A 27,571-nucleotide genomic window follows, 5' to 3' on the forward strand; every position below is an offset into this window, starting at 1 on the left:
GGGGGGGTCCTGGGCAGGTTTGGGGGGACCTGTGAGGGGTGGGAGTGTCCTAGAGGGGTTTTGGGGGGTCCTGGGGGGTGTTGAGGGGTTCTGGGGGGCCTGGGCAGGTTTGGGGGGGGGGTCCCAGAAGGGTCTGGAGGATCCTGGGGGGGCGTAGAGGGATTTGGAGGGGTTCGGGGGGGTCCTAGAGGGGCTGAGGGGCATTTTAGGGCACTTTGGGTCAGTTTCGGGTAATTTCAGGTTGGTTTGGGTCAGTTTCGGAGCCTTTAAAGTCCGTTTGGGGCATTTTAGGTTGGTTTTGGGGTGGTTTGGGTCAGTTTTGGGGTGTTTGGGGTTGTCTAAGGTAATTTTGAGGGCACTTTGGGCCATCTCAGGTTAGTTTTGGGGTGTTTTGGGCCACTTTGGGCCATCTCAGGTTAGTTTTGAGGTGTTTTGGGGCACTTTGGGCCATCTCAGGTTGGTGTTGGAGTGTTGTGTCAGTTTGGGGATGTTTTGGGGCACCTCAGGTCAGTTTGGGGGTCTTTTGGGTCAGTTTTGGGGTGTTTGGGGGCCATTTAAGGTCATTTTGAGGGCATTTGGGGCCATTTTGGGTCAGTTTGGGGGTGTTTTGGGGCACTTTGGGCCATCTCAGGTTGGTTTTGGAGTTTTGGGTCAGTTTTGGGGGGTCTTTTGGGCTATCTAAGGTCATTTTGAGGGCATTTGGGGCCATCTCAGGTCAGTTTTGAGGTGTTTTGGGGCACTTTGGGCCATCTCAGGTTGGTTTTGGAATGTTGGGTCAGTTTGGGGGGTCTTTTGGGTCAGTTTTGGGGTGTTTTGGGGCCATTTAAAGTCATTTTGAGGGCATTTGGGGCCATTTTGGGTCAGTTTTGGGGTGTGTTGGGCCAGTTTGGGCCATTCCTAGTTGGTTTTATGGGGTATTTGGGGTCACTTCTGGGGTGCCGGGGATCCGCTCACCCCCCCGTTCCCCCTCCCAGGATGCTGCGGGGGGGGTGGCTGTGGCTGACGGCGCTGTGGCTGGTGGGGGGCTCCCCCCCCCCGGAGCGGGGGCCACGCCGGGATTTTGGGGGGACCACCCACGACCACAGCGAGGGCTTCGCCTACGACCACGAGGCCTTTTTGGGGCCAGAGGAGGCCCGGACCTTCGACCAGCTCTCGCCCCAGGAGAGCCAGCGCCGCCTCGGGTAGGGCCGGGGACCCCCAAACCCCCCATCAGGGCACCCCGCTGTCCGGGACCCCCATGGCACCCCTAAACCCCCCATATGTGGACCCAGGTATCTGGGAGACCCCATGGCACCCCCAAACCTCCCGTGACAGGGCACCCCGCTGTCTGGGACACCCCATGGCACCCCCAAACCCCCCCACCCCAGGACCTAAGTGTCTGGGTGACCCCCAACCCCCCCCACCCATAGACTCAGGTGTCCAGGAGACCCCATGGGACCCCCAGTAGCCCCCCCACCAGTCATCTGGCCCCCCGAGACCCATTGAGGGGCTTTTGGTTGGGGTTGGGGGATTTATGGGGCTCTGGGGGGGATGTGGGGTATTTAGGGGGCTTTGGGGGGTGTTTGGGGGAATTTATGGGGCTTTGGGGGGGGGATGTGGGGGATTTAGGGGGCTTTGGGGGGTGTGTGGGGTATTTATGGGGCTCTGGGGGGGATGTGGGGGATTTAGGGGGCTATGGGGGGGTGTTTGGGGGAATTTATGGGGCTCTGGGGGGGATGTGGGGTATTTAGGGGGCTTTGGGGGGTATTTGGGGTATTTATGGGGCTCTGGGGGGGATGTGGGGGATTTAGGGGGCTATGGGGGGGTGTTTGGGGGAATTTATGGGGCTCTGGGGGGGATGTGAGGTATTTAGGGGGCTTTGGGGGGTGTTTGGGGGAATTTAGGGGGCTCTGGGGGGGATGTGGGGGATTTAGGGGTCTTTGGGGGGTGTTTGGGAGATTTATGGGGCTCTGGAGGGGATGTGGGGGATTTAGGGGGCTTTGGGGGGTGTTTGGGGGAATTTAGGGGGCTTTGGGGGGGATGTGGGGGATTTAGGGGGCTTTGGGGGGTGTGTGGGGGAATTTATGGGGCTCTGGGGGGGATGTGGGGGATTTAGGGGGCTATGGGGGGGTGTTTGGGGAATTTATGGGGCTCTGGGGGGGATGTGGGGTATTTAGGGGGCTTTGGGGGGGTATTTGGGGGTATTTATGGGGCTCTGGGGGGGATGTGGGGGATTTAGGGGGCTATGGGGGGGTGTTTGGGGGAATTTATGGGGCTCTGGGGGGGATGTGGGGTATTTAGGGGGCTTTGGGGGGTGTTTGGGGGAATTTATGGGGCTTTGGGGGGGGGATGTGGGGGATTTAGGGGGCTTTGGGGGGTGTGTGGGGTATTTATGGGGCTCTGGGGGGGATGTGGGGGATTTAGGGGGCTATGGGGGGGTGTTTGGGGGAATTTATGGGGCTCTGGGGGGGATGTGGGGTATTTAGGGGGCTTTGGGGGGTATTTGGGGTATTTATGGGGCTCTGGGGTGGATGTGGGGGATTTAGGGGGCTATGGGGGGGTGTTTGGGGGAATTTATGGGGCTCTGGGGGGGATGTGGGGTATTTAGGGGGCTTTGGGGGGTATTTGGGGTATTTATGGGGCTCTGGGGGGGATGTGGGGGATTTAGGGGGCTATGGGGGGGTGTTTGGGGGAATTTATGGGGCTCTGGGGGGGATGTGAGGTATTTAGGGGGCTTTGGGGGGTGTTTGGGGGAATTTAGGGGTCTCTGGGGGGGATGTGGGGGATTTAGGGGGCTATGGGGGGGTGTTTGGGGTATTTATGGGGCTCTGGGGGGATGTGGGGGATTTAGGGGGCTTTGGGGGGTGTGTGGGGTATTTATGGGGCTCTGGGGGGGATGTGGGGGATTTAGGGGGCTATGGGGGGGTGTTTGGGGGAATTTATGGGGCTCTGGGGGGGATGTGGGGTATTTAGGGGGCTTTGGGGGAATTTATGGGGCTCTGGGGGGGATGTGAGGTATTTAGGGGGCTTTGGGGGGTGTTTGGGGGAATTTATGGGGCTCTGGGGGGGATGTGAGGTATTTAGGGGGCTTTGGGGGGTGTTTGGGGGAATTTAGGGGGCTCTGGGGGGGATGTGGGGGATTTAGGGGGCTATGGGGGGTGTTTGGGAGATTTATGGGGCTCTGGGGGGGATGTGGGGGATTTAGGGGGCTATGGGGGGTGTTTGGGGCATTTAGGGATTTCTGGGGGGTGTTTGGGGGATTTAGGGGCTTTGGGGGATTTAAGGGGTCTTTGGGGTATTTAAGGGGTGTTTGGGGGGGTGTTTGGGGGATTTAAGGGGCTCTGAGGGGTATTTGGGGGATTTTGAGGGGTGTTGGTGGGGAATAGGGGCTCATGGAGTTTTGGGGGGGGGTTCTGGGGGTGCCCTGACCCCCCTCTTCCCCCCCAGGCTGCTGGTGGGGCTGATCGATGGGGACGGGGACGGTGCGGTGACGGTGCCGGAGCTGCGGGACTGGATGGAGCGGAGGCAGCGGCGGGCGCGGGAGGAGAGCCTGCAGCAGGGCTGGCAGCGCTACGATCGCGACGGCGATGGCGTCGTGACGTGGGACGAGTATCGGCGAGAGGCCTACGGCCCCCCCGGTGAGCAGCACGGGACCGCGTGGGGAGGGGACCCGGGCGACTGCGTCCCCCTTTTGGGGGTCTATGGGGGGCTCCCGGACCCCTGGCTCCCCCTTGGGGGGGTGTATGGGGGTCTCCTGAACCCCTGGGTTGGGGTCTCCCAGACCCCTGGGTCCCCCTTTTGGGGTTCTATGGGGGTCTCCCAGACCCCTGGGACCCCCTTTTGGGGTTCTATGGGTGTCTCCTAGACCCCTGGGTTTGGGGTGGGGGTCTCCCAGACCCCTGGGGCCCCCTTGGGGGGGTGTATGGGGGTCTCCAGGACGCCTGGGTTGGGGTGGGGGGCTCCCAGACCCCTGGGTCCCCCTTTTGGGGTTCTATGGGGGTCTCCCAGACCCCTGGGGCCCTTCGGGGAGGTTTATGGGGGTCTCCCAGACCCCTGGGGCCCCCCGGGGGGGTGGATGGGGGTCTCCAGGACGCCTGGGTTGGGGATGTGGGTCTCTTGGATGCCTGGGTCCCCCTCGGGGGGTGTATGGGGGTCTCCAGGACCCCTGTGTCCCCTTTTGGGGGTCTGTGGGGGTCTCCCAGGCCCCTGAGTGCCCTTGGGGGGGGGTGTAGTGAGCTCCCAGCCCCCTGGGTCCCTCCCTGACCCCTCCCCCCCCCGTCCCCCTGTCCCGTCCCCCCCCAGAGGATGACTTTGGGGACACGCAGCACCCCGAGACCTACCGGCGGCTGTTGGCGCGGGACGAGCGGCGGTTCCGGGCGGCCGACGGGGACGGGGACGGTGGCACCGACCGCACCGAATTCGCCGCCTTCCTCCACCCCGAGGACTTCGAACACATGAGGGCCCTCGTGGTGACGGTCGGGGGGGGGAAAAGGGGGAAAGGGGGGGGAGGGGAAGACGCCGCCTGGGCCCCCCCCCCGAGTCGGGGGGGTGTGGGCAGGGGGTGACGTGTGTGTGTGTGTCCCCCCCCTCGTTTCGCAGGAGACGATGGAGGACATGGACAGGGACGGGGACGGCTTCGTCCAGGAGGATGAGTACATCGGTGAGCGGACGTCCGGGTCCCTTTTTGGGGGGGGGACGGGGTCCCCCCGGACATCTCTGGGTCCCTTTTTGGGGGGAGGGGGGGGGGAGGGACAGGGCTCCCCCCAGACATCTCTGGGTCCCTTTTTGGGGGGGGAGGGGGGAGACAGGACTCCCCCGGACATCTCTGGGTTCCTTTTTTTGGGGGGGGGGGAACGACACACTAATTAGTCCTGACCCCGGACACTCGTGTCCCTAATTAGCCCCAACCCTGGACACCCGGGTCCTTAATTAGCCTTAACCCCCCACACCTGTGTCCTCTGGAGGACACTAATTAGTCTTAATTGTGAACTCCTGGGTGCCCAGACATGGGGATCCCCAGACGTGGGGGTCCCCAATCACCCGGACATGGGGGTCCCCAGACATGGGGGTCACTGGGTCCCCGGACTCCTGGGGTCCCTGGACACTTGGGTGCCCGGACAGTGGGGTCCCCAGATACGGGGGTCCCTGGGTGCTGGGACATGGGGGTCCCTGGGGGTCACCATATTCCTGGGTCCCTGGACATGGGGGTCCCTGGACACGTGGGTGCCAGGACTTGGGGGTCCCTGGGTGCCAGGACATGGGGGCTGGGACATGGGGGTCCCTGGGGGTCCCCGTATTCCTGGGTCCCTGGACATGGGGGTCCCTGGGTCCCCAGCCATGGGGGTCCCTGGGTGTTGGGGTCTGGGGGTCCCTGTACCCCTGGGTCCCCAACCATGGGGGTCCCTGGGGGTCCCCGTATTCCTGGGTCCCCAGCTGTGGGGGTCCCTGGACATATGGGCATATGGGTGCCCAGACACTGGGGTCTCTGGGTGTTGGGGTCTGGGGGTCCCTGTACCCCTGGGTCCCCAGCCATGGGGGTCCCTGGGTGTTGGGGTCTGAGGGTCCCTGTACCCCTGGGTCCCCAGCCATGGGGGTCCCTGGGTGTTGGGGTCTGGGGGTCCCTGTACCCCTGGGTCCCCAACCATGGGGGGTCCCCGGACCCATGGGTGCCCAGGCACCGGGGTCTCCGGGTGCCGGGGTCCCTGGGTGATGGGACACCGGGGTCCCTGCACATGGGGGTCCCTGGGTGGCTGTGTCCCCGGCTGACCCCCCGCCGTGTCCCGCAGCGGAGCTGTACGCGGGTGCGCCGGGCGCGCCGGAGCCCGAGTGGGTGCGGGAGGAGCGGACGCAGTTCGGACGTCACCGGGACCGGGACGGGGACGGGCGACTGGACGCGGCCGAGGTGGGACATTGGCTGCGCCCCCCCAGCGCCGACTGGGCGGGGGTGGAGGCCGCCCACCTCCTGCACCACTCCGACCGCGACAAGGTGACCCCCCCACGCACCCCTCCCCCTCCCCTGGATGCCTGGGTACCCCCTGGGGGGAGGGGACAGCCAGCACCCATGGGTGCCCCTGGGGGGGGGGGAGGGGACAGCACCCATGGGTCCACTTTGGGGGGTTCCATGGGGATGGGGGGGTGTTGGGTGGGATCCCCCAACGCCTGCGACCCCTCAGGGTGGGGGAGGGGAGAGCCAGCACCCATGGGTGCCCCTGGGGGGGGGGTCCAGCACCAGGAGGGGTGTCCCATGGGGATGGGGGAGTGTTGATAGAACCCCCCCCCCCCCAATGCCTAGAACCCCTCGGGGTGGGGGAAGGGACAGCCAGCACCCATGGGTGCCCCTGGGGGGGGGGAGGGGACAGCACCCATGGGTCCACTTGGGGGGGTTCCATGGGGATGGGGGGGTGTTGGGTGGGATCCCCCAACGCCTGCGACCCCTCAGCGTGGGGGAGGGGAGAGCCAGCACCCATGGGTGCCCGTGGAGGGGGGAGGGGAGAGGCTGGGTCCCATGGGTGCCCCTGGGGGGGGACACCAGCACCAATGGGTACCCTTTTTGGGGGGGTGTCCCATGGGGATGGGGGGGTGTTGATAGGACCCCCCCCCAATGCCTAGAACCCCTCGGGGTGGGGGAAGGGACAGCCAGCACCCATGGGTGCCCCTGGGGGGGGGGAGGGGACAGACAGCACCCATGGGTGCCCCTGGGGGGGGGGGAGAGGCTGGGGTCCCATGGGGGTGGTGTGTGTCGTCCATCCCCCCCCCATGACCTGCCCCTCCCCCCCAGGACGGTCAGCTGACCAAGGCGGAGATCCTGGGCAACTGGCAGATGTTTGTGGGTAGCCAGGCCACCAACTACGGCCACGACCTGGAGCGGCCCCACGACGAGCTCTGATCCCCCCCCCGGACGTGTGGGACCCCCCCGGGGACGCCGTGGTGGGTGACAGATAAGGGACATTGGGGGGGGGGAGATGACATGGACGTATGTGTCACCATCTGTGCAGGGAATAAAGATCTGGGGGGGGTCACACCTCCCCCCCCCCAAAAAAAAACTTGCCCTAACAGTGATGGGACCCCCCCTGGGGACACTGGGGACCTCCCCGGGACATTGGGGACCCCCCCGGGGACATTAAGAACCCCCCTGGCACATTGGGGACCTCCCTGGGGACACTGGGGACCTCCCCGGGACGTTGGGGACCCCCTAGGTGACATTAAGGACCCCCCTGGGGACCCTTGGGACCCCCCTGGGCCATTTGGGACCTCCCCTGGGGACACTGGGGATGTCCCCGGGACATTGGGACTCCCTAGGTGACATTACGGACCCCTCCAGAGACCCTGGGGACCCCCCTGGCACATTGGGGACCTCCCCTGGGGACACTGGGGACCCCCTAGGTGACATTAAGGACCTCCCTGGGACATTGGGGACCTCCCCTGGGGACACCCGGGTGACATTAAGGACAGCCCAAGGGACACTGGGGACCCCCCCCAAGTGACATCAGGGATGCCCAGGTGACAGGAGGGGACCCCAAGGACACCCCCTGGGGACATTGGGGACATTGGAGCGGGAATAGAAAAGCTTTTTATTCCGGAGGCGCCGGAGCTGGGACGGGGACACGGGGGGAGGGGGGGACACAGACATGGGGACACGGGAGGGTGTGACAGGGTGTTTGGGACACAGGGGGGGGTGTGACAGGGGGACACGGAGAGTGACAGGTTGGGGGACACGGAGGGGACACACACACAAGGGGAATCAGAGAGTGATGGGGGACAGGGTGGCAAAGGGGACGTGGGGGGGACGGGGACATAGGGGGGGACACCGGGTGGCAGGAGACATGGAAGTGACAGGGACACATGGGGTGACAAGGACACGGGGGGGTGACGGGGGGACAGGAGTGACAGAGACATGTCATAGGGACAGAAGGGGTGACAGAGGGACGCGGGGGGGGTGACAGGGTGGTGGAGGGACATGGGGGGTGACAGAGGGACACGGGGGGGTGATGGGGACATGGGGTGACAGGGTGGCAGGGGGGACAGGGACACGCTACGGGGGGGACATGGGGTGGCAATGGGGACAAGTTGGGGTGGCAGGGGGACACGGGGGGGGGGGGAGGAGGGACACGGCAGGGGGGACACGGGGTGGGTGGCCCCCGGGATCACAGTCGCGGTGGCGCGGTGGCCGCGGTGTCACAGTCGCAGTGGCCTCGGTGGCCGCGGTGTCACGGTGGCCGCGGTCACTCACAGTTTTGTCTTCCCCCCCTCCCCCTCCCCCCCCCCCGCAAAAATGTTCCAGGTTTAATTAAAAACTCATCAGCAGCGCAGGGCGGGGGAGGGGACGGCCACCCCGGGGGGGGGGGGTGACACGGGGACGATGGGTGCCAGCCCATCCCCCGCCACGCTGCGGGGGGACGGGACACAGGGGACAGCGGTGTCCCCACACCCGGTGCCAGGTCACCCCCCCACCGGTGTCACTGCAGTGTCACCCTGAGGGGGGGTGATGTGTGGGGTGACGCGGTGTCGTCCTCCGGGGGTTGTTGGGGGTCACAGTGTCACCCTCGGGGACCGCGTGTGTCCTCCGTGGCGGTGGCGTCACCCATGGGGACACAGTGTCACTCGGGGGGGGGACGGGGACACCGGGAGCCCCGGTGTTGTCCCCTGGGGCCGTGCTGGTGGCCATCGTGGTGTCACTCGCGGGGACGGGGACAGCCGGCGTTGTCCCCCGGGGGTGCGGTGGTGGCCGTGGTGTCACCTCCCCCTTCCCCGGGGATGGGGTGACCTGGGCTATGTCCGTGGTGGCACTTTGGGGACGAAGGGGACAAACCGTGTCCTCGGTGGGGAGGTGGCATCGTCCTCACGGGTGTCACAAAGGGACCTGTCCTCATCCTCGTTGGTGTCACCCCATGGGCCACGGGGACATGTCCTTGTCCTCGTTGGTGTCACCTGGATGCCACGAGAAGCTGTCCTTGTCCTTGCCAGTGTCACCATGAGTGCCACAAGTCCTTGTCCTTGTCCTCACCGGTGTCACCCGTGAGCCATGGGGAGGTGTTCTTGTCACCACAGGTGCCATGGGGACATGTCCTTGACCTCGCCGGTGTCACCCAAGTGCCACAAGGAACTGTCCTTGTCCTCAATGGTGTCACCCCATGGGCCACAGGCACCTGTCCTCATCCTCGCTGGTGACACTGTGGGTGCCACAAGTCCTCGTCCCCGCTGGTGTCACCATGGGTATGACAGGGACCTGTCCTTGTCCTCACCGGTGTCACCTGGATGCCACCAGTACCTGTCCCTGTCCTCATGAGTGCCACTGTGGGTGCTGTGGGGACCTGTCCTTGTCCTCCCCAATGTCACCACAGGTGCCACCTTGTTCTCAACGGTGTCACCCCCTGGGCCATGGGGACCTGTCATTGTCCTCAAGGGTGTCCTCTTCAGTGATGTCACTGCAGGTGGCACAAGGACCTCAGCGGTGTCACCCGAGTGCCACCAGTACCTGTCCTTGTCCTCATGGGTGTCACCGTGGGTGCTGTGGGGACCTGTCCTTCTCACTGGTGTCACCGTGGGTGCCAAAAGAAGCTGTCCTTGTCCTCACTGGTGTCACCCATGGGCTATGGGGACACGTCCTTGTCACCACAGGTGCCATGGAGACGTGTCCTTGTCCTCACTGGTGTCACCACAGGTGCCATGGGGACATGTCTGTGACCTCACTGGTGTCACCCATGGGCCATAGGAATGTGTCCTTGTCACCACCTCTGCCATGGGGACATGTCCCTGACCTCGCCGGTGTCACTCATGGGCCGCAGGGATGTGTCCTTGTCACTACAGGTGCCATGGGGACCTGTCTTTGACCTTATTGGTGTCACCATGGGCCATGGGGACATGTCCTTGTCACCACAGGTGCCACGGGGACGTGTCCTTGACCTCACCAGTGTCACCCGAGTGCCACCAGTCCCTGTCCTTGTCCTCAATGGTGTCACCCATGGGCCACGGGGATGTGTCCTTGTCACCTCAAGTGCCACGGGGACGTGTCCTTGACCTTGCCGGTGTCACTCGTGGGCCACAGGGACGTGTCCTTGTCCTCACTGGTGTCACCCGAGTGCCACCAGTCCCTGTCCTTGACCTTGCCGGTGTCACCCATGGGCCACGGGGACGTGTCCTTGTCACCTCAAGTGCCACGGGGACATGTCCTTGACCTTGCCGGTGTCACTCGTGGGCCACAGGGACGTGTCCTTGTCCTCACTGGTGTCACCCGAGTGCCACCGGTCCCTGTCCTTGACCTTGCCGGTGTCACCCATGGGCCACGGGGACGTGTCCTTGTCACCTCAAGTGCCACGGGGACGTGTCCTTGTCCTCACTGGTGTCACCCGAGTGCCACCGGTCCCTGTCCTTGACCTTGCCGGTGTCACCCATGGGCCACGGGGACGTGTCCTTGTCACCTCAAGTGCCACGGGGACGTGTCCTTGACCTTGCCGGTGTCACTCGTGGGCCACAGGGACGTGTCCTTGTCCTCACTGGTGTCACCCGAGTGCCACCAGTCCCTGTCCTTGACCTTGCCGGTGTCACCCATGGGCCACGGGGACGTGTCCTTGTCACCTCAAGTGCCACGGGGACGTGTCCTTGACCTTGCCGGTGTCACTCGTGGGCCACAGGGACGTGTCCTTGTCCTCACTGGTGTCACCCGAGTGCCACCAGTCCCTGTCCTTGACCTTGCCGGTGTCACCCATGGGCCACGGGGACGTGTCCTTGTCCTCACTGGTGTCACCCGAGTGCCACCAGTCCCTGTCCTTGACCTTGCCGGTGTCACCCATGGGCCACGGGGACGTGTCCTTGTCACCTCAAGTGCCACGGGGACGTGTCCTTGTCCTCACTGGTGTCACCCGAGTGCCACCGGTCCCTGTCCTTGACCTCACCAGTGTCACCGTGTGCTGTGGGGACGTGTCCCTGTCCTTGTCCCCACGGGCGTCCCCTCGCCCCCCCCCCTTCCCCCCGACAGGTCCGGGGGTGTCCGTGTCGTGTCGTGTGTCCCGTCCGTCCGTCCGTCCCCCCGGTGTCGTCCCCCCCGTCCCCCCCCCCACGTCATACCTCGGACTCGAGGCTGGAGAAGTGGGCGGAGCCCCGGCGCGCCCCCAGAGGCTCCGCCCCCCCCCGCCCCCCGCCCCCCCCGCAGCCGTGGTGGGGGGAGGGGCCCCGCGGCGTGACGGGGGGAGGGGCCCCCCACCCCCAGGGCCCCCCCCAGCCCCCCCCCGCCCCCCCCCACGCGCTCAGGTCCTCCAGGCTGCGGGAGGCGGGGGGGGGGCGGCGGGCGGCGCAGGGGGGGCCGTGGCGGCGGGGAGGGGGGGGCACCCCCCAGAACCCCCCCCAGAGCCCCCCCCCGCCCCCCACCCCCCAAACCGAGCAGCCGTGGGGGGGGCCCCAGTGCCGCCCCCCCCCCGCCCCCTCCCCCCAGTCCCGCAGCCGTTCGGCCGAGCAGCTCCGGCAGCGGGGGAGGGGCGGCGGGGGGGGGAGGGGGTAAGAGTGGGCGGGGGGGGCCCCCAACAGCTCCAGGCTGCCCCACCCCCCCCCCCCGCAGCCCCCCCAGGGCCCCCCCAGTTTCTCGGCCGACCAGCAGCGCCCCGGGGGGGGTCCCCGTTCCCTCCCCGGGAGGGTACAGAAATAGGTGGGGGGGGGCGGGGGGGGGGGGCGCGCACCAGCAGGGGGCGGGGGGGGGAGGGGCGGCGGCGGGGGGCGGGGGGGGTCCCGGGGGGGGGTCGCAGCCGTCGGATTCCGAATCGGAGTATTCGGGGTAGAGCGGGGGGGGGTGGGGGAAGGGGGGGTGCCCCCCCCGGCAGAGGTGGGCGCGGGGAGGGGGGGCGGGGCGCAGGAGGGGCTGAGTCTCGGGGTCCCCCCCCCCTCCCCCTCCCCCCCGGGGGGGGGGCCGCCGGGGGGGTCGGTCGCGGGGGGGGGGAGGGCTGCGCTCGTCCTCATAGGCCAAACGGGCGTAGGCGAAGGGGGGGTCCGCGTCGCCCCCCCCCCCGCCGTCCCCCGCCCCCCCCAGGCTCTCGTAGAGCCCCCGCAGCGAGCGGCGGGGCCAGGGGGGGGGGAAGGGCTCGGGGCTGCCCCCCGGGGGGGGGTAATAGGTCGGGGGGGTGCGGGGGGGGGAGCGGGGGCAGGGCCCCCCCCCCCGGCTGAGCCCCTGCGGCTCGATGGGGCCGTAGAAGCGGTGGAAGGCGTCGGGGGGGCCCCGTCGGGGGGGGGGTGGGGTGCGGGGGGGGCGCCAGCGGGGGGGAGGGGGGGTGGGGAGGGCCGGGGGGGTCGGGGGGGGGCAGGGAGGGGGGCGGAGGGGTTGGGGGGGGGGCGGCTCCTCGGCGCTGCAGCAGCTGTACATGCCCTGGGGGGGGGATGGGGGACCCGTGGGGACGGGGTGGCACTGGGGGGTACGTGTCCCCCTCCCCCCGTTCCCACGTCCCCATCCCCGTGACCTCGACCCCATGTCCTCGTGTGCCCCCGTCCCCGTGTCCCCATCCCACTCCTCCCATCTCCAATCCCACGTCCCCATCTCCACGTCCCCATCCCCATCCCATCCCATCCCATCTCCATGTCCCCGTGTCCCCATTCCCATGTCCCCATCTCCATCCCATCCCCATCTCCATCCCACTCCTCCCACCTCCATCCCCACGTCCCCATCTCCATTTCCATCCCCACGTCCCCATCCCCACGTTCTCATCCTGATGTCCCCATCCCACCCCATCCCACCCCATCCCATCCCATCCCATCCCATCCCATCCCACCCCATCCCATCCCATCCCATCCCACCCCATCCCATCCCATCTCCATGTCCCCACGTCCCCATCCCCACGTCCCCATCTCCATCCCATCCCCATCTCCATCCCACTCCCCCCATCTCCATCCCCACGTCCCCATCCTGATGTCCCCATCTCCATCCCATCCCCATGTCCCCACGCCCCCATCTCCCCATCCCCACTCCTCCCACCTCCATCCCCACGTCCCCACCTCCATCCCATCCCCACACCCCCATGTTGCCACCTCCATCCCTCCGTCCCCGTCCCCACCTCCGCCCCCCGTCCCCCCGTACCCTGCTGAAGGCCAGGAGGCAGCGGAGGCGCCCGGGCGGCCCCAGGCAGTGCCGCAGCTTCCAGTGGACGAGGTGCTCCCAGGCGAAGACCAGGAGGCTCAGCCCCATGGCCACCAGCAGCATGTAGAAGACCCCCGCCATGTTGTCGATGTCCAGTTTGCTGCTCATCACCTCCAGCTTCTCCTGGTGGCAGATCCCCGACAGCCACAGGCGCTCCAACATCTCGATCTCGTCTGGGGGGGGGGCGGACATGGACACACGGGGATGGTCACCCCAGATGGTTGGGAGGGTCATCTCAAGGGGTTGGGGGTCATCTCAAGGGGTTGGAGGGTCATCTCAGGGGGTTGGGGGTCATCTCAAGGGGTTGGGGGTCATCTCAAGGGGTTGGAGGGTCATCTCAGGGGGTTGGGGGGTCATCTCGGGGGGTTGGGGGTCATCTCAGGGATTGGGGGGTCATCTCAAGGGGTTGGGGGTCATCTCAATGGGTTGGGGGGTCATCTCAGGGGGTTGGGGGGTCATCTCAGGGGGTTGGGGGTCATCTCAGGGGGTTGGGGGGTCATCTCGGGGGGTTGGGGGTCATCTCAAGGAGTTGGGGGGTCATCTCAGGGGGATGGGGGTCATCTCAAGGGGTTGGGGGTCATCTCGGGGGGTTGGGGGTCATCTCGGGGGGTTGGGGGGGTCACCCTGGGGGGATTGGGGCATCGTTTCTGGGGGGCATTCGATGCTGTGTAGTGCTACATACCCCCCCCCCGCCACACCCCCACACCTCCCTGACCCCCCCAGACCCACCCTAAACACCCCCAGCCCCACTCCAGACAACCCCAGACCCCCTCAGACTCCCCCAAACACCCCCAGACTCAATCCAGACACCCCCAGACCCACCTCAGACTCCCCCAAACACCCCCAGACCCAATCCAGACACCCCCAGACCCCTCCAGCAACACCCCAGACCCCCCCAGGCCCACCCCAAACCCTCCCAGACCCACCCCAGACTCCCCCAACCACCCCCAGACGCCTCCAGACCCACTCCAGACATATCCTAGATCCCTCCAGACCCCTTCCCAGCCCCCCCAGTCCCCCCACAGACCCACTCCAGACATATCCTAGATCCCTCCAGACCCCTCCCCAGCCCCCCCCAGCCACCCCCAGACCCACCCCAGACATATCCTAGATCCCTCCAGACCCCTTCCCAGCCCCCCCAGTCCCCCCACAGACCCACTCCAGACATATCCTAGATCCCTCCAGACCCCTTCCCAGCCCCCCCAGTCCCCCCCCACCCCAGACATATCCTAGATCCCTCCAGACCCCTTCCCAGCCCCCCCACCCACTCCAGACATATCCTAGATCCCTCCAGACCCCTTCCCAGCCCCCCCAGTCCCCCCCCCACCCCAGACATATCCTAGATCCCTCCAGACCCCTTCCCAGCCCCCCCAGTCCCTCCCCCACTCCAGACATATCCTAGATCCCTCCAGACCCCTTCCCAGCCCCCCCACCCACTCCAGACATATCCTAGATCCCTCCAGACCCCTTCCCAGCCCCTCCCAGCCACCCCCAGACCCACCCCAGACATATCCTAGATCCCCTCAACCCCCCCCCAAACACCCTCAGACCCCCCCCAGACCCCCCGGCACCCACCCCAGCCCCCCATCCCCACCCCAGCCACCCCCGGACCCCCCCCAGTCCCCCTCCCAGTGACCCCCCGTCCCCCCCCCACCGTCGCCCAGCAGCTGGAGCAGGGCCAGGTCGACGGGGCGCTTCCAGCGGGAGCCGCGCTGCAGCGCGATGCCGTAGCCGGTGGAGGCGAAGACTTTGCCGGAGCCGATGGTGACCAGTTTGCAGCCCTCCTCCTTCCGCGCCATGTAGTTCAGCACCGCCGCGTCGTAGATGAAGGCGTCCAACTTCCTGGACAACCCCCCCCAAACCCCCATCGAGGCCGTTAGCCACGCCCACGGCCCCCAGGCCACGCCCACGCTCCCAACCCCCCGCCCACATCCTCCAAGCCCCGCCCACACACCCACCTGGACCCCCCCTCAAGACCCACCCACAGCCTCACCTATACCTCCAAGCCCCGCCCACGCAGCCCAAGCTCCGCCCCCAGGCTCAACCGTACCCTTAAGCCCCGCCCACAGCACCGTGCCCCGCCCACAGTCTCACCTATACCTCCAAGCCCCGCCCACAGACCCCAAGCCCCACCCACAGCCTCACCTATACCCCTAAGCCCCACCCACAACCTCCAAACCCCGCCCACAACCTCCAAGCCTCACACACCCTCTCCCAAGCCCCGCCCACTCCCCAGACCCCGCCCCCAAGCCTATCCCCACCCCCTCACCCATCCCCATCCCCTCCCCTTCCCTCCCAAGCCCCGCCCCCTCTCTCCCAAGCCCCTCCCACTCCCCATTCCCTCCCCTCCCTCCCACCCCCTCCCAAGCCCGGCCCACCCCTCCCAAGCCCCGCCCACCCTCCCAAGTCCCTCTGACCCCTCCCAGGCCCCGCCCACCCCCTCCCAAGCCCCGCCCCCTCCCTCCCAAGCCTCTCCCGCTCCCCATTCCCTCCCCTCCCTCCCACCCCCTCCCAGGCCCCGCCCACCCCCTCCCAGGCCCCGCCCACCCCTCCCAAGTCCCTCCCACCCCTCCCAGGCCCCGCCCACCCCTCCCAAGCCCCACCCCCTCCCTCCCAAGCCTTTCCCGCTCCCCATTCCCTCCCCTCCCTCCCACCCCCTCCCGAACCCCCTCCCACCCCCCTCCCACCCCCTCCCAAGCCCCGCCCACTCCATCCCAAGCCCCGCCCACTCTGTCCCAAGCCCCGCCCACCCCTCCCAAGCCCCACCCCCTCCCTCCCAAGCCTCTCCCGCTCCCCATCCCTTCCCCTCCCTCCCACCCCTCCCGAACCCCCTCCCACCCCCTCCCAGGCCCCGCCCACTCCCTCCCAGGCCCCGCCCATCCCCTCCCAAGTCCCTCCCATCCCTCCCAAGCCCCGTCCACCCCTCCCAAGCCCCACCCCCTCCCTCCCAAGCCTCTCCCGCTCCCCATCCCTTCCCCTCCCTCCCACCCCCTCCCGAGCCCCCTCCCACCCCCTCCCAGGCCCCGCCCACCCCCTCCCAGGCCCCGCCCCCTCCCCCCCAAGCCCCGCCCCCCCGCACCCGGTCTTGAGGTGGTGCAGGGCGTCCTCCACGCCGCGCTGGTTGTACTTGACCATGTAGCTGTGCATGTCGGGGTAATTGCTGCGGATGTTCTTCTCGGTGCTGCCGTTGGGCACCGTCCCGAACTTCAGCGGGGGGTACTGCTCCTGCGGGCGCTGGAACTGCCCCCCCCCACGGCGGGCGTCGGCCGTGCGCCACGCCCCGCCCCGCCCCGCCCCCCCGGCGACCACCCAACATCCCCCTCCCGAACAGCCCCCCCCCCCCCCGTGTACACGCACGTGCCACACCCCGTGTTGTCACACATGTCCCGCCACAGGTCACACCCCGTGTCACGCGTGTCACTTATGTCACGCCGCATGTCCCACCCTGTGTCACACATGTCGCATATGTCACACCACAGGTCACACCCCATGTCACACCCCGTGCCACACCCCGTGTCACACGTCACACGTCATGCTGTGTGTCACACCCCATGTCACACCCTGTGTCACACATGTCACATGTCATGCTGCACGTCACACCCCGTGTCACACCCCATGTCACACTTGTCACACATGCCACGCCACATGTCACACCCTGTGTCACACCCCGTCACCCGTGTCACACCACACGTCATGCCACGTGTCACACCCTGTGTCACGCACATCACACCCCATGTCACACCCTATGTCACATGCGTCACACTGCACGTCACGCTGTATGTCACACCCCATGTCACTCCCCGTGTCACACATCACACATGTCACACCACGCGTCACACCCCATCACCCGTCTCACACTGCACGTCACGCCACGTGTCACACCCCATCTCACACACCGTGTCACCCCCGTGTCACACCCCATGTCACACCCTGTGTGACACACGTCACGCTGCATGTCACACCCTGTGTCACACCCCGTGTCACACCCTGTGTCACGCACATCACACCCCATGTCACACCCTGTGTGCCACACGTCACGGTGCATGTCACACCCTGTGTCACACCCCGTGTCACACCCTGTGTCACGCACATCACACCCCATGTCACACCCTGTGTGACACGCGTCATGCTGCATGTCACACCCTGTGTCACACATCACACACGTCACGCCACGTGCCACACCCCGTCTCACACTCCGTGCCATGCGTGTCACCCCCGCGTCACCCCGTGTCACCCGGTACCACCCCGCCCGCGGTACCTTGCGGTCGCTGAGGCCGGAGACGGTGTCGACGTACTCCTCCTGGATCATGAAGGCGGCCAGGTTGGCGGTGTAGCTGGCGAGGAAGATGACGGCGAAGAAGGCCCACACCAGCACCATGATTTTGCTGGTGGTGCCCTTCGGGTTCTCCACCGGCACTGAGTTGTTGAACACCAGAGCCCACAGCAGCCAAATGGACTTCCCGATGGTGAACTTGGAGCCCCCCGCGCCTGGGGACACGGGGACACGGGGACGGCGTCACCCCGGGATGGGGACAGTGCGGGGACACGGGGACACGGGGACGGCGTCACCCCGGGATGGGGACAGTGCGGGGACACGGGGACAGCGGGGACAGGGACACGGGGACACGGGGACAGCATCACCCCGGGATGGGGACAGTGCGGGGACATGGGGACATGGGGACGGCGTCACCCCGGGATGGGGACAGCGCAGTGACACAGGGACAGCGGGGACGGGGACATGGGGACACGGGGACGGCGTCACCCCAGGATGGGGACAGTGCGGGGACACAGGGACACGGGGACAGCGTCACCCCAGGATGGGGACAGCGCAGGGACATGGGGACAGCGGGGACAGGGACACGGGGACACGGGGACAGCATCACCCCGGGATGGGGACAGCGCGGGGACACGAGGACACGGGGACGGCGTCACCCCGGGATGGGGACAGCGCAGGGACACGGGGACAGTGGGGACAGGGACAGTGGGGATGGCAGGGACGGCGTCACCCTGGGATGGGGACAGCGTGGGGACACAGGAACAGTGGGGACGGGGACAGTGGGGACAGCATCACCCCGCGGTGGGGACAGCGTGGGGACACGGGGACAGCAGCGACAGGGGCAGGGGGGACAGCGTCACCCTGTGATGGGGACAGCATGGGGACACGGGGACAGCGGGGACGGTGTCACCCTGGGATGGGGACAGCGCAGGGACACGGGGACGGTGGGGACAGGGACAGCGGGGACAGCGTCACCCTGTGATGGGGACAGGGACACTATGGGGATGGGGGGAGGACAGGGACAGTGGGGACAGTGGGGACAGTGGGGACAGCATCACCGCGGGGTGGGGACACCGTGGGGACATGGGGACAGTGGGGACAGCGTCACCCCGAGGAGGGGGACACCGCAGGGACGGGGACAGTGGCACCCCGGGGATGGGGAGGACAGGGACAGCGGGGACAGGGGGGACAGGTATGGTGGGGACAGGTCGTGTGTCCCCCCCCCAGGTGACGCGGGGGGGCGGTGGCCCACTCACGCTGGCCGGTGGCCAGGCTGCGGTTGTAGCCCACGGGGCTGAAGTACTCGAAGATGAAGACGGTGACGGCCACCACCGTGAGGCACATGACGAACATCATCACCCAGACGGCCGGGCTGTAGGGCTCTGGGGACACGGGGGGACACCGTCACCGACGGGGCAGGGGGGCCCCACGGGCCCCTGTCCCCCCTCCCCGTGTCCCCATGTCCCCCTGTCCCCGTGTCCCCACGTCCCCCCATCCCCACGTCTCCATGTCCCCGTGTCCTCCATCCCTGTGTCCCCCCATCCCCCCGTCCCATCCCCCTGTCCCCACGTCCCCCATCCCCCTGTCCATGTCCCCCTGTCCCCGTGTCCCCCATCCTCCTGTCCATGTGTCCCCCTGTCCCCACATCCCCCTGTCCCCCATCCCCTTGTGTGTCCCCTGTCCCCATGTCCCCCTGTCCATGTGTCCCCCTGTCCGTGTGTCCCCATGTCCCTCTGTCCCCCTGTCCCCGTGTCCCCTGTCCCCCTGTCCATGTGTCCCCGCGTCCCTGTCTGTGTGTTCCCGCGTCCCCCATCCCCACGTCCCCCCGTCCGTGTGTCCCCATGTCCCCCATCCCCCTGTCCCCGTGTCCCCCGTCCGTGTGTCCCTGCCCCCCCGTCCATGTGTCCCCGCGTCCCCCCTGTCCCCTGTCCCCCCATCCGTGTGTCCCCACATCCCCCATCCCCATGTCCTCCCGTCCATGTGTCCCCGTGTCCCCCGTCCGTGTGTCCCCGTGTCCCCCCCCATCCCCATGTCCCACATCCGTGTGTCCCCGGGTCCCCCATCCCCGTGTCCCCCTGTCCGTGTGTCCCCCTGTCCCCGTGTCCCCGTCCGTGTGTCCCCATCCCCCGTACGTGTGTCCCCATGTCCCCCATCCCCATGTCCCCCCCCTGTGTGTCCCCGTCCCCCATCCGTGTGTCCCCATGTCCCCCATCCCCATGTCCCCCCGTCCGTGTGTCCCCATCCCCATCCGTGTGTCCCCATGTCCCCCCATCCCCATGTCCCCCCATCCATGTGTCCCCGCGTCCCCCATCCCCATGTCCCCCTGTCCGTGTGTCCCCCTGTCCCCGTGTCCCTGTCCATGTGTCCCCATGTCCCCCCTGTCCCCTGTCTCCCCATCCGTGTGTCCCCATGTCCCCCATCCCCATGTCCCCCTGTCCGTGTGTCCCCATGTCCCCCCTGTCCCCCGTCCCCCCGTCCGTGTGTCCCCGTCCCCCGTCCGTGTGTCCCCGTCCCCCATCCGTGTGTCCCCGTCCCCCCGTCCGTGTGTCCCCGTCCCCCATCCGTGTGTCCCCGTCCCCCATCCGTGTGTCCCCGTCCCCCCGTCCGTGTGTCCCCGTCCCCGTCCGTGTGTCCCCGCGCCCACCCAGGAAGGCGGAGGGGGAGACGGTGCCGTTGCTGCGGGACACCATCACGCTGATCCCCGTCTCCACGAAGGGGACGGAGAAGTCGATGATCTCCGACCGCTCCTCGTTAATAGTTAACGACCCGATGGCCATGTCGGCCCGCCGGTAGAACACCTGGGGGCGGGGCCAAAGGGGGGGCGGGGTCAAGCAGGGCGGGGTCACTCGGGGCGTGGCTGACAGGGGTGGGGTGGAGGTGGATGAACCAATAGAAGGGCAGAGTAGGAAAGGGGGAGGGGGGCGGGGCCGGCAGTGGGAGGGGCCCGATGAGAGGGGAGGAGCTATGGGAAGGGCGGGGCCAGGAGGGGGGGTGAAGGGGCGGGGCTACAGTAGGGGGTGTCATGCCCCACCCCCCCAAATCCTGAGGGCCCCAAAGGTGTGTGGGGGGTGGGGGGCTCTCCCCAAATTTCTGAGCCCCCCAAAATTGGGGGGGGCTCTCCCTGAACCCCCACACCCCCCAAAATTGGGGGGGAATACCTCTCCCTGAACCTCTGAGCACCCCAAAGATGATGGGGGGTCTCTCCCTGAACCCCCCCAAAAGTGGGGGACTGTCTCTCCCTGAACCCCCGGATCCCCTGTGGGTGGTGGTGGGGACTCTCCCCAAACCTCTGAGCCCCCCAAAGGTGGGGGGGGAGCTCTCCCTGAACCCCCAAACCCCCCAAAATTGGGGGGAATACCTCTCCCAGAACCTCTGAGCCCCCCAAAGGTGTGTGTGGGTCTCTCCCTGAACCCCCAAACCCCCCCAAATTTTGGGGAATACCTCTCCTTGAACCTCTTAGCACCCCAAAATTGGGGGGGCTCTCCCTGAACCCCCAAACCCCCCAAAATCGGGGGGGAATACCTCTCCCAGAACCTCTGAGCCCCCCAAAGGTGTGTGTGGGTCTCTCCCTGAACCCCCAAACCCCCCAAAATTGGGGGGAATACCTCTCCCTGAGCCTCTGAGCCCCCCAAAGATGGGGGGGGGTCTCTCCCTGAACCCCCAACCCCCCAAAATTTTGGGGAATACCTCTTTCTGAACCTCTTAGCACCCCAAAATTGGGGGGGCTCTCCCTGAACCCCCAAACCCCCCAAAATCGGGGGGGAATACCTCTCCCAGAACCTCTGAGCCCCCCAAAGGTGTGTGTGGGTCTCTCCCTGAACCCCCAAACCCCCCCAAATTTTGGGGAATACCTCTCCTTGAACCTCTTAGCACCCCAAAATTGGGGGGGGGCTCTCCCTGAACCCCCAAACCCCCCAAAATTTTGGGGAATACCTCTCCTTGAACCTCTTAGCACCCCAAAATTGGGGGGGCTCTCCCTGAACCCCCAAACCCCCCAAAATCGGGGGGGAATACCTCTCCCAGAACCTCTGAGCCCCCCAAAGGTGTGTGTGGGTCTCTCCCTGAACCCCCAAACCCCCCAAAATTGGGGGGAATACCTCTCCCTGAGCCTCTGAGCCCCCCAAAGATGGGGGGGGGTCTCTCCCTGAACCCCCAACCCCCCAAAATTTTGGGGAATACCTCTTTCTGAACCTCTTAGCACCCCAAAATTGGGGGGGCTCTCCCTGAACCCCCAAACCCCCCAAAATCGGGGGGGAATACCTCTCCCAGAACCTCTGAGCCCCCCAAAGGTGTGTGTGGGTCTCTCCCTGAACCCCCAAACCCCCCCAAATTTTGGGGAATACCTCTCCTTGAACCTCTTAGCACCCCAAAATTGGGGGGGGGCTCTCCCTGAACCCCCAAACCCCCCAAAATCGGGGGGGAATACCTCTCCCTGAACCTCTGAGCCCCCCAAAGGTGTTTGTGGGGTCTCTCCTTGCCCCCCCGCCCCCCCCGGGGGGGTTTGGGGGGGGTCCCCCACCTCTCCCACCATGCCGTTCCAGACGCCGTCGATCTTCTTGCCGTGTTTGCCGTTGGTGACGAGGTAGAGGTCGTAGGTGAAGCCGACGGTGCGCGCCAGGCGCTTGAGGATGTCGATGCAGAACCCTTTGCAGCACTTCTTCTCGAAGAGCGCCGGCTCCGCCGAGGGGCTGCGGGGACGGGGACGCTCAGGGACACCCCCGCGGTGGCGCTGGGGACACCCCCCGGGCGCTGGGGACACCCTCCGGGAGGTGGTGGGGACCACTCAGGGCGGTGGGGACAACCGCGCGGTGGTGGGGACATTGTCACGGTGGTGGGAACGGCCTTGCAATGGGGAGGACACCATCATGGTGGTGGGGACACCATCATGGTGGTGGTGGGGACACCCCCCGGGCGCTGGGGACACCCTCTGGGAGGTGGGGAGGACCAATCAGGGTGTTGGGGACAACCGCGCGGTGGTGGGGACGTTGTCACGGTGGTGGGAATGGCCTTGCAATGGTGGGGACACCATCGTGGTGGTGGTGGGGACCCCCCCCGGGCGCTGGGGACACCCTCAGGGAGGTGGTGGGGACACCCTCGCGGTGGTGGGAGCACCCTCAAGGTGGTGGGAACAGCTTTGCAATGGTGGGGTCACCCCCAGGTTGATGAGGACACCCTCAGAGCAGTGGGGACACCATCATGGTGGTGGGAATACCCACATGGTGGTGGTGGGGACACCCCCCGGGCCCTGGGGACACCCTCAGGGTGGTGGGGACACCGTCATGGTGGTGGGAACACCCTCATGGTGGTGGGGACACCCTCAGGGTGGTGGGGACACCCCCATAGCGGCTTTGGGGCCCCCCCGGGGTTGGGCTCGGGGGGCGTCACCCACCCGGCGGTGCGGTTGAGCTGCTTGCGGCAGGGGACGGAGTCGCGGATGCAGGTGCCGGTGGCCGGGTCGATGTTCTCCACGATGACGAAGGGACGTTCCTCCAGCGTGGCCACCGTCAGGTGTTGGTCATCGTCCACCGGCTGCAGGAATTTGCCGTACCGCGACCAAACCGGGTACTTCATCCGCAGGATGCGGTGCTCCCAACTGCCCACCTGCGAGGGGGGGTGACAACGGCGGCCGGTGGCACCGGAGCCACGCTCAGCCCCATGTCACCGTTGGGGACAACCTGACGTCACCGCGATGGACACCCGACAGCCGGACAGACAACTGGACAGACCTCGGAGAGGGGGAGGTGGTGGGGAACCGGCCGAGGAAGGGTGCCGGGAGGTGTCACCGTGTCTGTGTCACCGCCACCGGCCAGGCGTCACCGTCACCCCCTCGGGGACGCGTTGTTGTGACGCGACGGTGTGACACCGCAGTGATGGAGGGGGATGTGTGTGTGTGTGTGTGTGTGCACGCAAACGCCAGATGGTACCGCAGCCCCCGGGGGACACCGCGCCGGCGAGAGGAGCCGGCCGTCACCGTGACCGGAATGACAAACACCACGAGGAGCAGACGGGCGCCCCCGGGGGGGGAACGGTGACACCACCGGGGGGACGACGGGGACGCTCACCACCTCCCAGCTCCGCTCCTTGTTGAGGGAGATAACCACCAGCGAGGGGTTGACGAGGTAACCGTCCTCGTTAAAGGAGAAGTCCTTCTGCCCCCAGGTGATGTTCATGAAGTACCTGCGGGGAGGCGTCACCGTCACCGGGGCTGTCACCCGCCGCCGCCCCGAGCCGCAGGTGACAGCCGCCCGCGCTCACCGGTGGAGGTTGTCGTTGATCTGGGTGACGTTGGGGGCCCGGCAGTCGTTGTTGAACTCGGGGATGAAGCCGTAGTCGCGCAGCAGCGCCTCGGCGCCCTTGGCCACGATGGCCACCCCGTTGTGGACGCGGTGCTGCAGGTCGTCCCGCCAACCGGCCGACAGCACCGCGAACAACCCGGCGGGGAGATGTTCCGGCAACTGGTCGCTTCCCCCCAGGTTGGTGCCCACCACGAACCAGATGTAGCCGGGCCCGGCTAAACCGGCGTCTCGCGCCGCTCGGAAAATGGCCTCGGCCTCTTCCCGCGAGCAGTAGAGGAGGCGGATTTGGGCGCTGACCTCCCGCAGCTGCCGGCGCAACCGCGTCCCCTCGGGGTCGTCGGTCAAGTTGAGGGTGAGGACGCCCCGGTGTTCCCAACCGATGAAGCTGCTGTCGGTCAAGACCTCCACGTAGTCCACGAAGTCCTCGTAGCCGGGGAAGAGGGTGGTGACGACGGCGAAGGCCGTCCAGTCGTACTCCTCCAACACCTCGAAGATCACCTGCAGCTGCTGCTCGGTGGAGGAGCCCAACTGGAGGAAGGTGGAGCCCTTCTCCTGCGGGGGCAAGCGGGTGACAAGGGGGCTCGAGAACATCTGGGGAGGGTCTAGATGGGGTTGGGGTTGGGGGCGGTGGGGTTGGGGACAGTCAAGTGGGGCTAGATACAGCTGGAGACCTTTGGGTGACGCTAGACACGGCTGTGGTTTGGTTGGGGACAGTCGGGTGGGTCGAGACATGGTTGGGGACAGCAGGGTGACCCTAGGCACAGTTGGGGACAGTTGGGTGACTCTAGACATGGTTGGGGTTGAGGACAGTTGGGTTGGGAACATTTGGGGGGCTCCACACATGGTTGGATTTGGGTTGGGGACAGTCAGGTGGCTCTAGACATGGCTGGGGACAGCAGGGTGACCCTAGACATGGTTGGGGTTGGATTGGGGACAGTTGGGTGCTCCTAGACATGGTTGGGGACAGCAGGGTGACCCTAGACATGGTTGGGGTTGGGGACAGTTGGCTTGGGAAGAGTTGGGTGGGTCCAGACATGGTTGGGGTTGGGGACAGTTGGGTTGGGGACAATTGGGTGCCCCCAGACATGGTTGGGGTTGGAGACAGTTGGGTTGGGGACAGTTGGGTGCCCCCAGACATGGTTGGGGTTGGAGACAGTTGGGTTGGGGACAGTTGGGTGCCCCCAGACATGGTTGGGGTTGGAGACAGTTGGGTTGGGGACAGTTGGGTGCCCCCAGACATGGTTGAGGTTGGAGACAGTTGGGTTGGGGACAGTTGGGTGCCCCCAGACATGGTTGGGGTTGGAGACAGTTGGGTTGGGGACAGTTGGGTGCCCCCAGACATGGTTGGGGTTGGAGACAGTTGGGTTGGGGACAGTTGGGTGCCCCCAGACATGGTTGAGGTTGGAGACAGTTGGGTTGGGGACAGTTGGGTGCCCCCAGACATGGTTGGGGTTGGAGACAGTTGGGTTGGGGACAGTTGGGTGCCCCCAGACATGGTTGGGGTTGGGTTGGGTTGGGGACAGTTGGGTGCCCCCAGACATGCTTGAGGTTGGAGACAGTTGGGTTGGGGACAGTTGGGTGCCCCCAGACATGGTTGGGGTTGGAGACAGTTGGGTTGGGGACAGTTGGGTGCCCCCAGACATGGTTGGGGTTGGAGACAGTTGGGTTGGGGACAGTTGGGTGCCCCCAGACATGGTTGGGGTTGGAGACAGTTGGGTTGGGGACAGTTGGGTGCCCCCAGACATGGTTGGGGTTGGAGACAGTTGGGTTGGGGACAGTTGGGTGCCCCCAGACATGGTTGGGGTTGGAGACAGTTGGGTTGGGGACAGTTGGGTGCCCCCAGACATGGTTGAGGTTGGAGACAGTTGGGTTGGGGACAGTTGGGTGCCCCCAGACATGGTTGGGGTTGGAGACAGTTGGGTTGGGGACAGTTGGGTGCCCCCAGACATGGTTGGGGTTGGGTTGGGTTGGGGACAGTTGGGTGCCCCCAGACATGCTTGAGGTTGGAGACAGTTGGGTTGGGGACAGTTGGGTGCCCCCAGACATGGTTGGGGTTGGAGACAGTTGGGTTGGGGACAGTTGGGTGCCCCCAGACATGGTTGGGGTTGGGGACAATTGGGTGCCCCCAGACATGGTTGGGGTTGGAGACAGTTGGGTTGGGGACAGTTGGGTGCCCCCAGACATGGTTGGGGTTGGAGACAGTTGGGTTGGGGACAGTTGGGTGCCCCCAGACATGGTTGGGGTTGGAGACAGTTGGGTTGGGGACAGTTGGGTGCCCCCAGACATGGTTGAGGTTGGAGACAGTTGGGTTGGGGACAGTTGGGTGCCCCCAGACATGGTTGGGGTTGGAGACAGTTGGGTTGGGGACAGTTGGGTGCCCCCAGACATGGTTGGGGTTGGAGACAGTTGGGTTGGGGACAATTGGGTGCCCCCAGACATGGTTGGGGACAGCGGGGTGACCCCCAACCCACAGCCCCCCACCCCCCGGTCCCCCCAACCTTGGGCGTGAGGACGATGGCGGAGCCGCCGTTGATGCCGATGATGGGGACGGAGGTCTGGGCGGAGATGAAGTCGAGGATCTGGGCCACGGCCTCGGAGCGGGTGTCGTCCTCGAAGACGACGCCGTGGATGCGGAGGGAGGAGAGGACGTCGCAGAGGCGGACGATGAGGCTGCGGGGGTTGGTGTCGTTCAGCACCACCCCCACGGGGTTGACCTCCAGGGAGAAGTTGCGGAAGGCGGCGGGGGGCAGGCGGGGGCCGGCCGGGCCGTAGGAGGCTCCGCTCAGGATGACGGCCACGTTGAGCGCCCGCCGCGGCCCCTCCGGCCGCGGCTCCAGGAAGGGGCTGGCGCAGGCCAAGGCCAAAGCGAAGAGCATCCTGCCGGCGGCGACGGGGGGCCGGGGGGGGCTCATCGCGCCGCCGCTGCGCCCTGGGAGGGGGGGGGACAGGGGGGAGATGGTGGGACCAGTGGCCACCAGTGCCACCGGTACCCCCCCAGTCCCAGGAGAGGGTGAGGTGGGGGGGGACTGGTGGAACCGGTGCCCACCAGTGCCTCCCAGTAGCACCCAGTACCCCCCCAACATCAGGAGAGCCTCAAGCAGGGGGGGACTGGTGGAACCGGTGCCCACCAGTGCCTCCCAGTAGCACCCAGTACCCCCCCAACATCAGGAGAGGCTCAGGCAGGGGGGGACTGGTGGAACCGGTGCCCACCAGTGCCTCCCAGTAGCACCCAGTACCCCCCCAACATCAGGAGAGCCTCAAGCAGGGGGGGACTGGTGGAACCGGTGCCCACCAGTGCCTCCCAGTAGCACCCAGTACCCCCCCAACATCAGGAGAGGCTCAGGCAGGGGGGGACTGGTGGAACCGGTGCCCACCAGTGCCTCCCAGTATCCTGCCAGTGCCTCCCAGTGTCCTCCCAGTACCCTCCCAGTGCATCCCAGTATCCTTCCAGTGCCTCCCAGTGCCTCCCAGTATGCTCCCCGTATCCTTCCAGTGCTTCCCAGTGCCTCCCAGTGCCTCCCAGTCTCCTCCCAATGCCCCCACCCCAGTGAGAGGCCGTCAGTCTGTCAGGACACTCTCTGACACACCAGGACATGCCGTCACCCCCCAGGGACAGACGGACACACGGGGGGTGTCACTGTCACCCCCAGACAGGGACAGACGGACACGGGGGGGACGTTGACTGTCGTTCCCCCCCCCCCTCCCCCCCATCAGCACAGAGGGACAGGAGGACAATCGGCGGTGGTGACAATCGGCGCTGGCAGAAGGTGACAGGCGGGGGGGTGTGTGTGTCACAGGCGGACACAGCAACAGGCAGCGACAGGCGGGGGGGGACAGGGACAGGCAGGAGATAGGCAGGGACAGGGACAGGCGGACAGGCAGGGACAGGCAGACAGGGACAGGCAG

At 66.6% G+C, this 27,571-nt stretch overlaps 2 protein-coding genes across 2 annotated transcripts; one reads left to right on the forward strand and one right to left on the reverse strand.

Annotated features, from left to right (window-relative positions):
- Positions 1–229: 229 nt before the first annotated feature.
- LOC309684150 (reticulocalbin-3-like) lies at positions 230–7,015 on the forward strand. The gene is made up of 7 exons (XM_082500105.1): positions 230–291; positions 975–1,181; positions 3,427–3,617; positions 4,282–4,454; positions 4,579–4,639; positions 5,766–5,965; positions 6,758–7,015. The coding sequence occupies exons 2-7, from the start codon at positions 976–978 to the stop codon at positions 6,863–6,865; spliced, it is 939 nt and encodes a 312-aa protein (XP_082356231.1). The 5' UTR covers positions 230–291; position 975; the 3' UTR covers positions 6,866–7,015.
- Positions 7,016–8,277: 1,262 nt separating this feature from the next.
- On the reverse strand, positions 8,278–26,577 carry LOC309684151 (glutamate receptor ionotropic, NMDA 2D-like; the record flags this gene model as incomplete). The annotated part of the gene is made up of 13 exons (XM_082500106.1): positions 8,278–8,365; positions 12,297–12,328; positions 13,034–13,266; positions 14,748–14,935; positions 16,173–16,333; positions 17,352–17,581; positions 18,626–18,751; positions 20,014–20,167; positions 21,889–22,057; positions 22,759–22,970; positions 23,432–23,546; positions 23,625–24,217; positions 26,164–26,577. 13 exons carry the CDS (start codon positions 26,575–26,577, stop codon positions 8,278–8,280), a joined length of 2,715 nt encoding a protein of 904 aa, XP_082356232.1.
- Between the last annotated feature and the right edge of the window lie 994 nt (positions 26,578–27,571).

The sequence above is a fragment of the Vanellus vanellus genome, assembly GCF_965231255.1.
Source record: "Vanellus vanellus genome assembly, contig: HAP1_SCAFFOLD_1600, whole genome shotgun sequence".
Taxonomy (NCBI): domain Eukaryota; kingdom Metazoa; phylum Chordata; class Aves; order Charadriiformes; family Charadriidae; genus Vanellus; species Vanellus vanellus.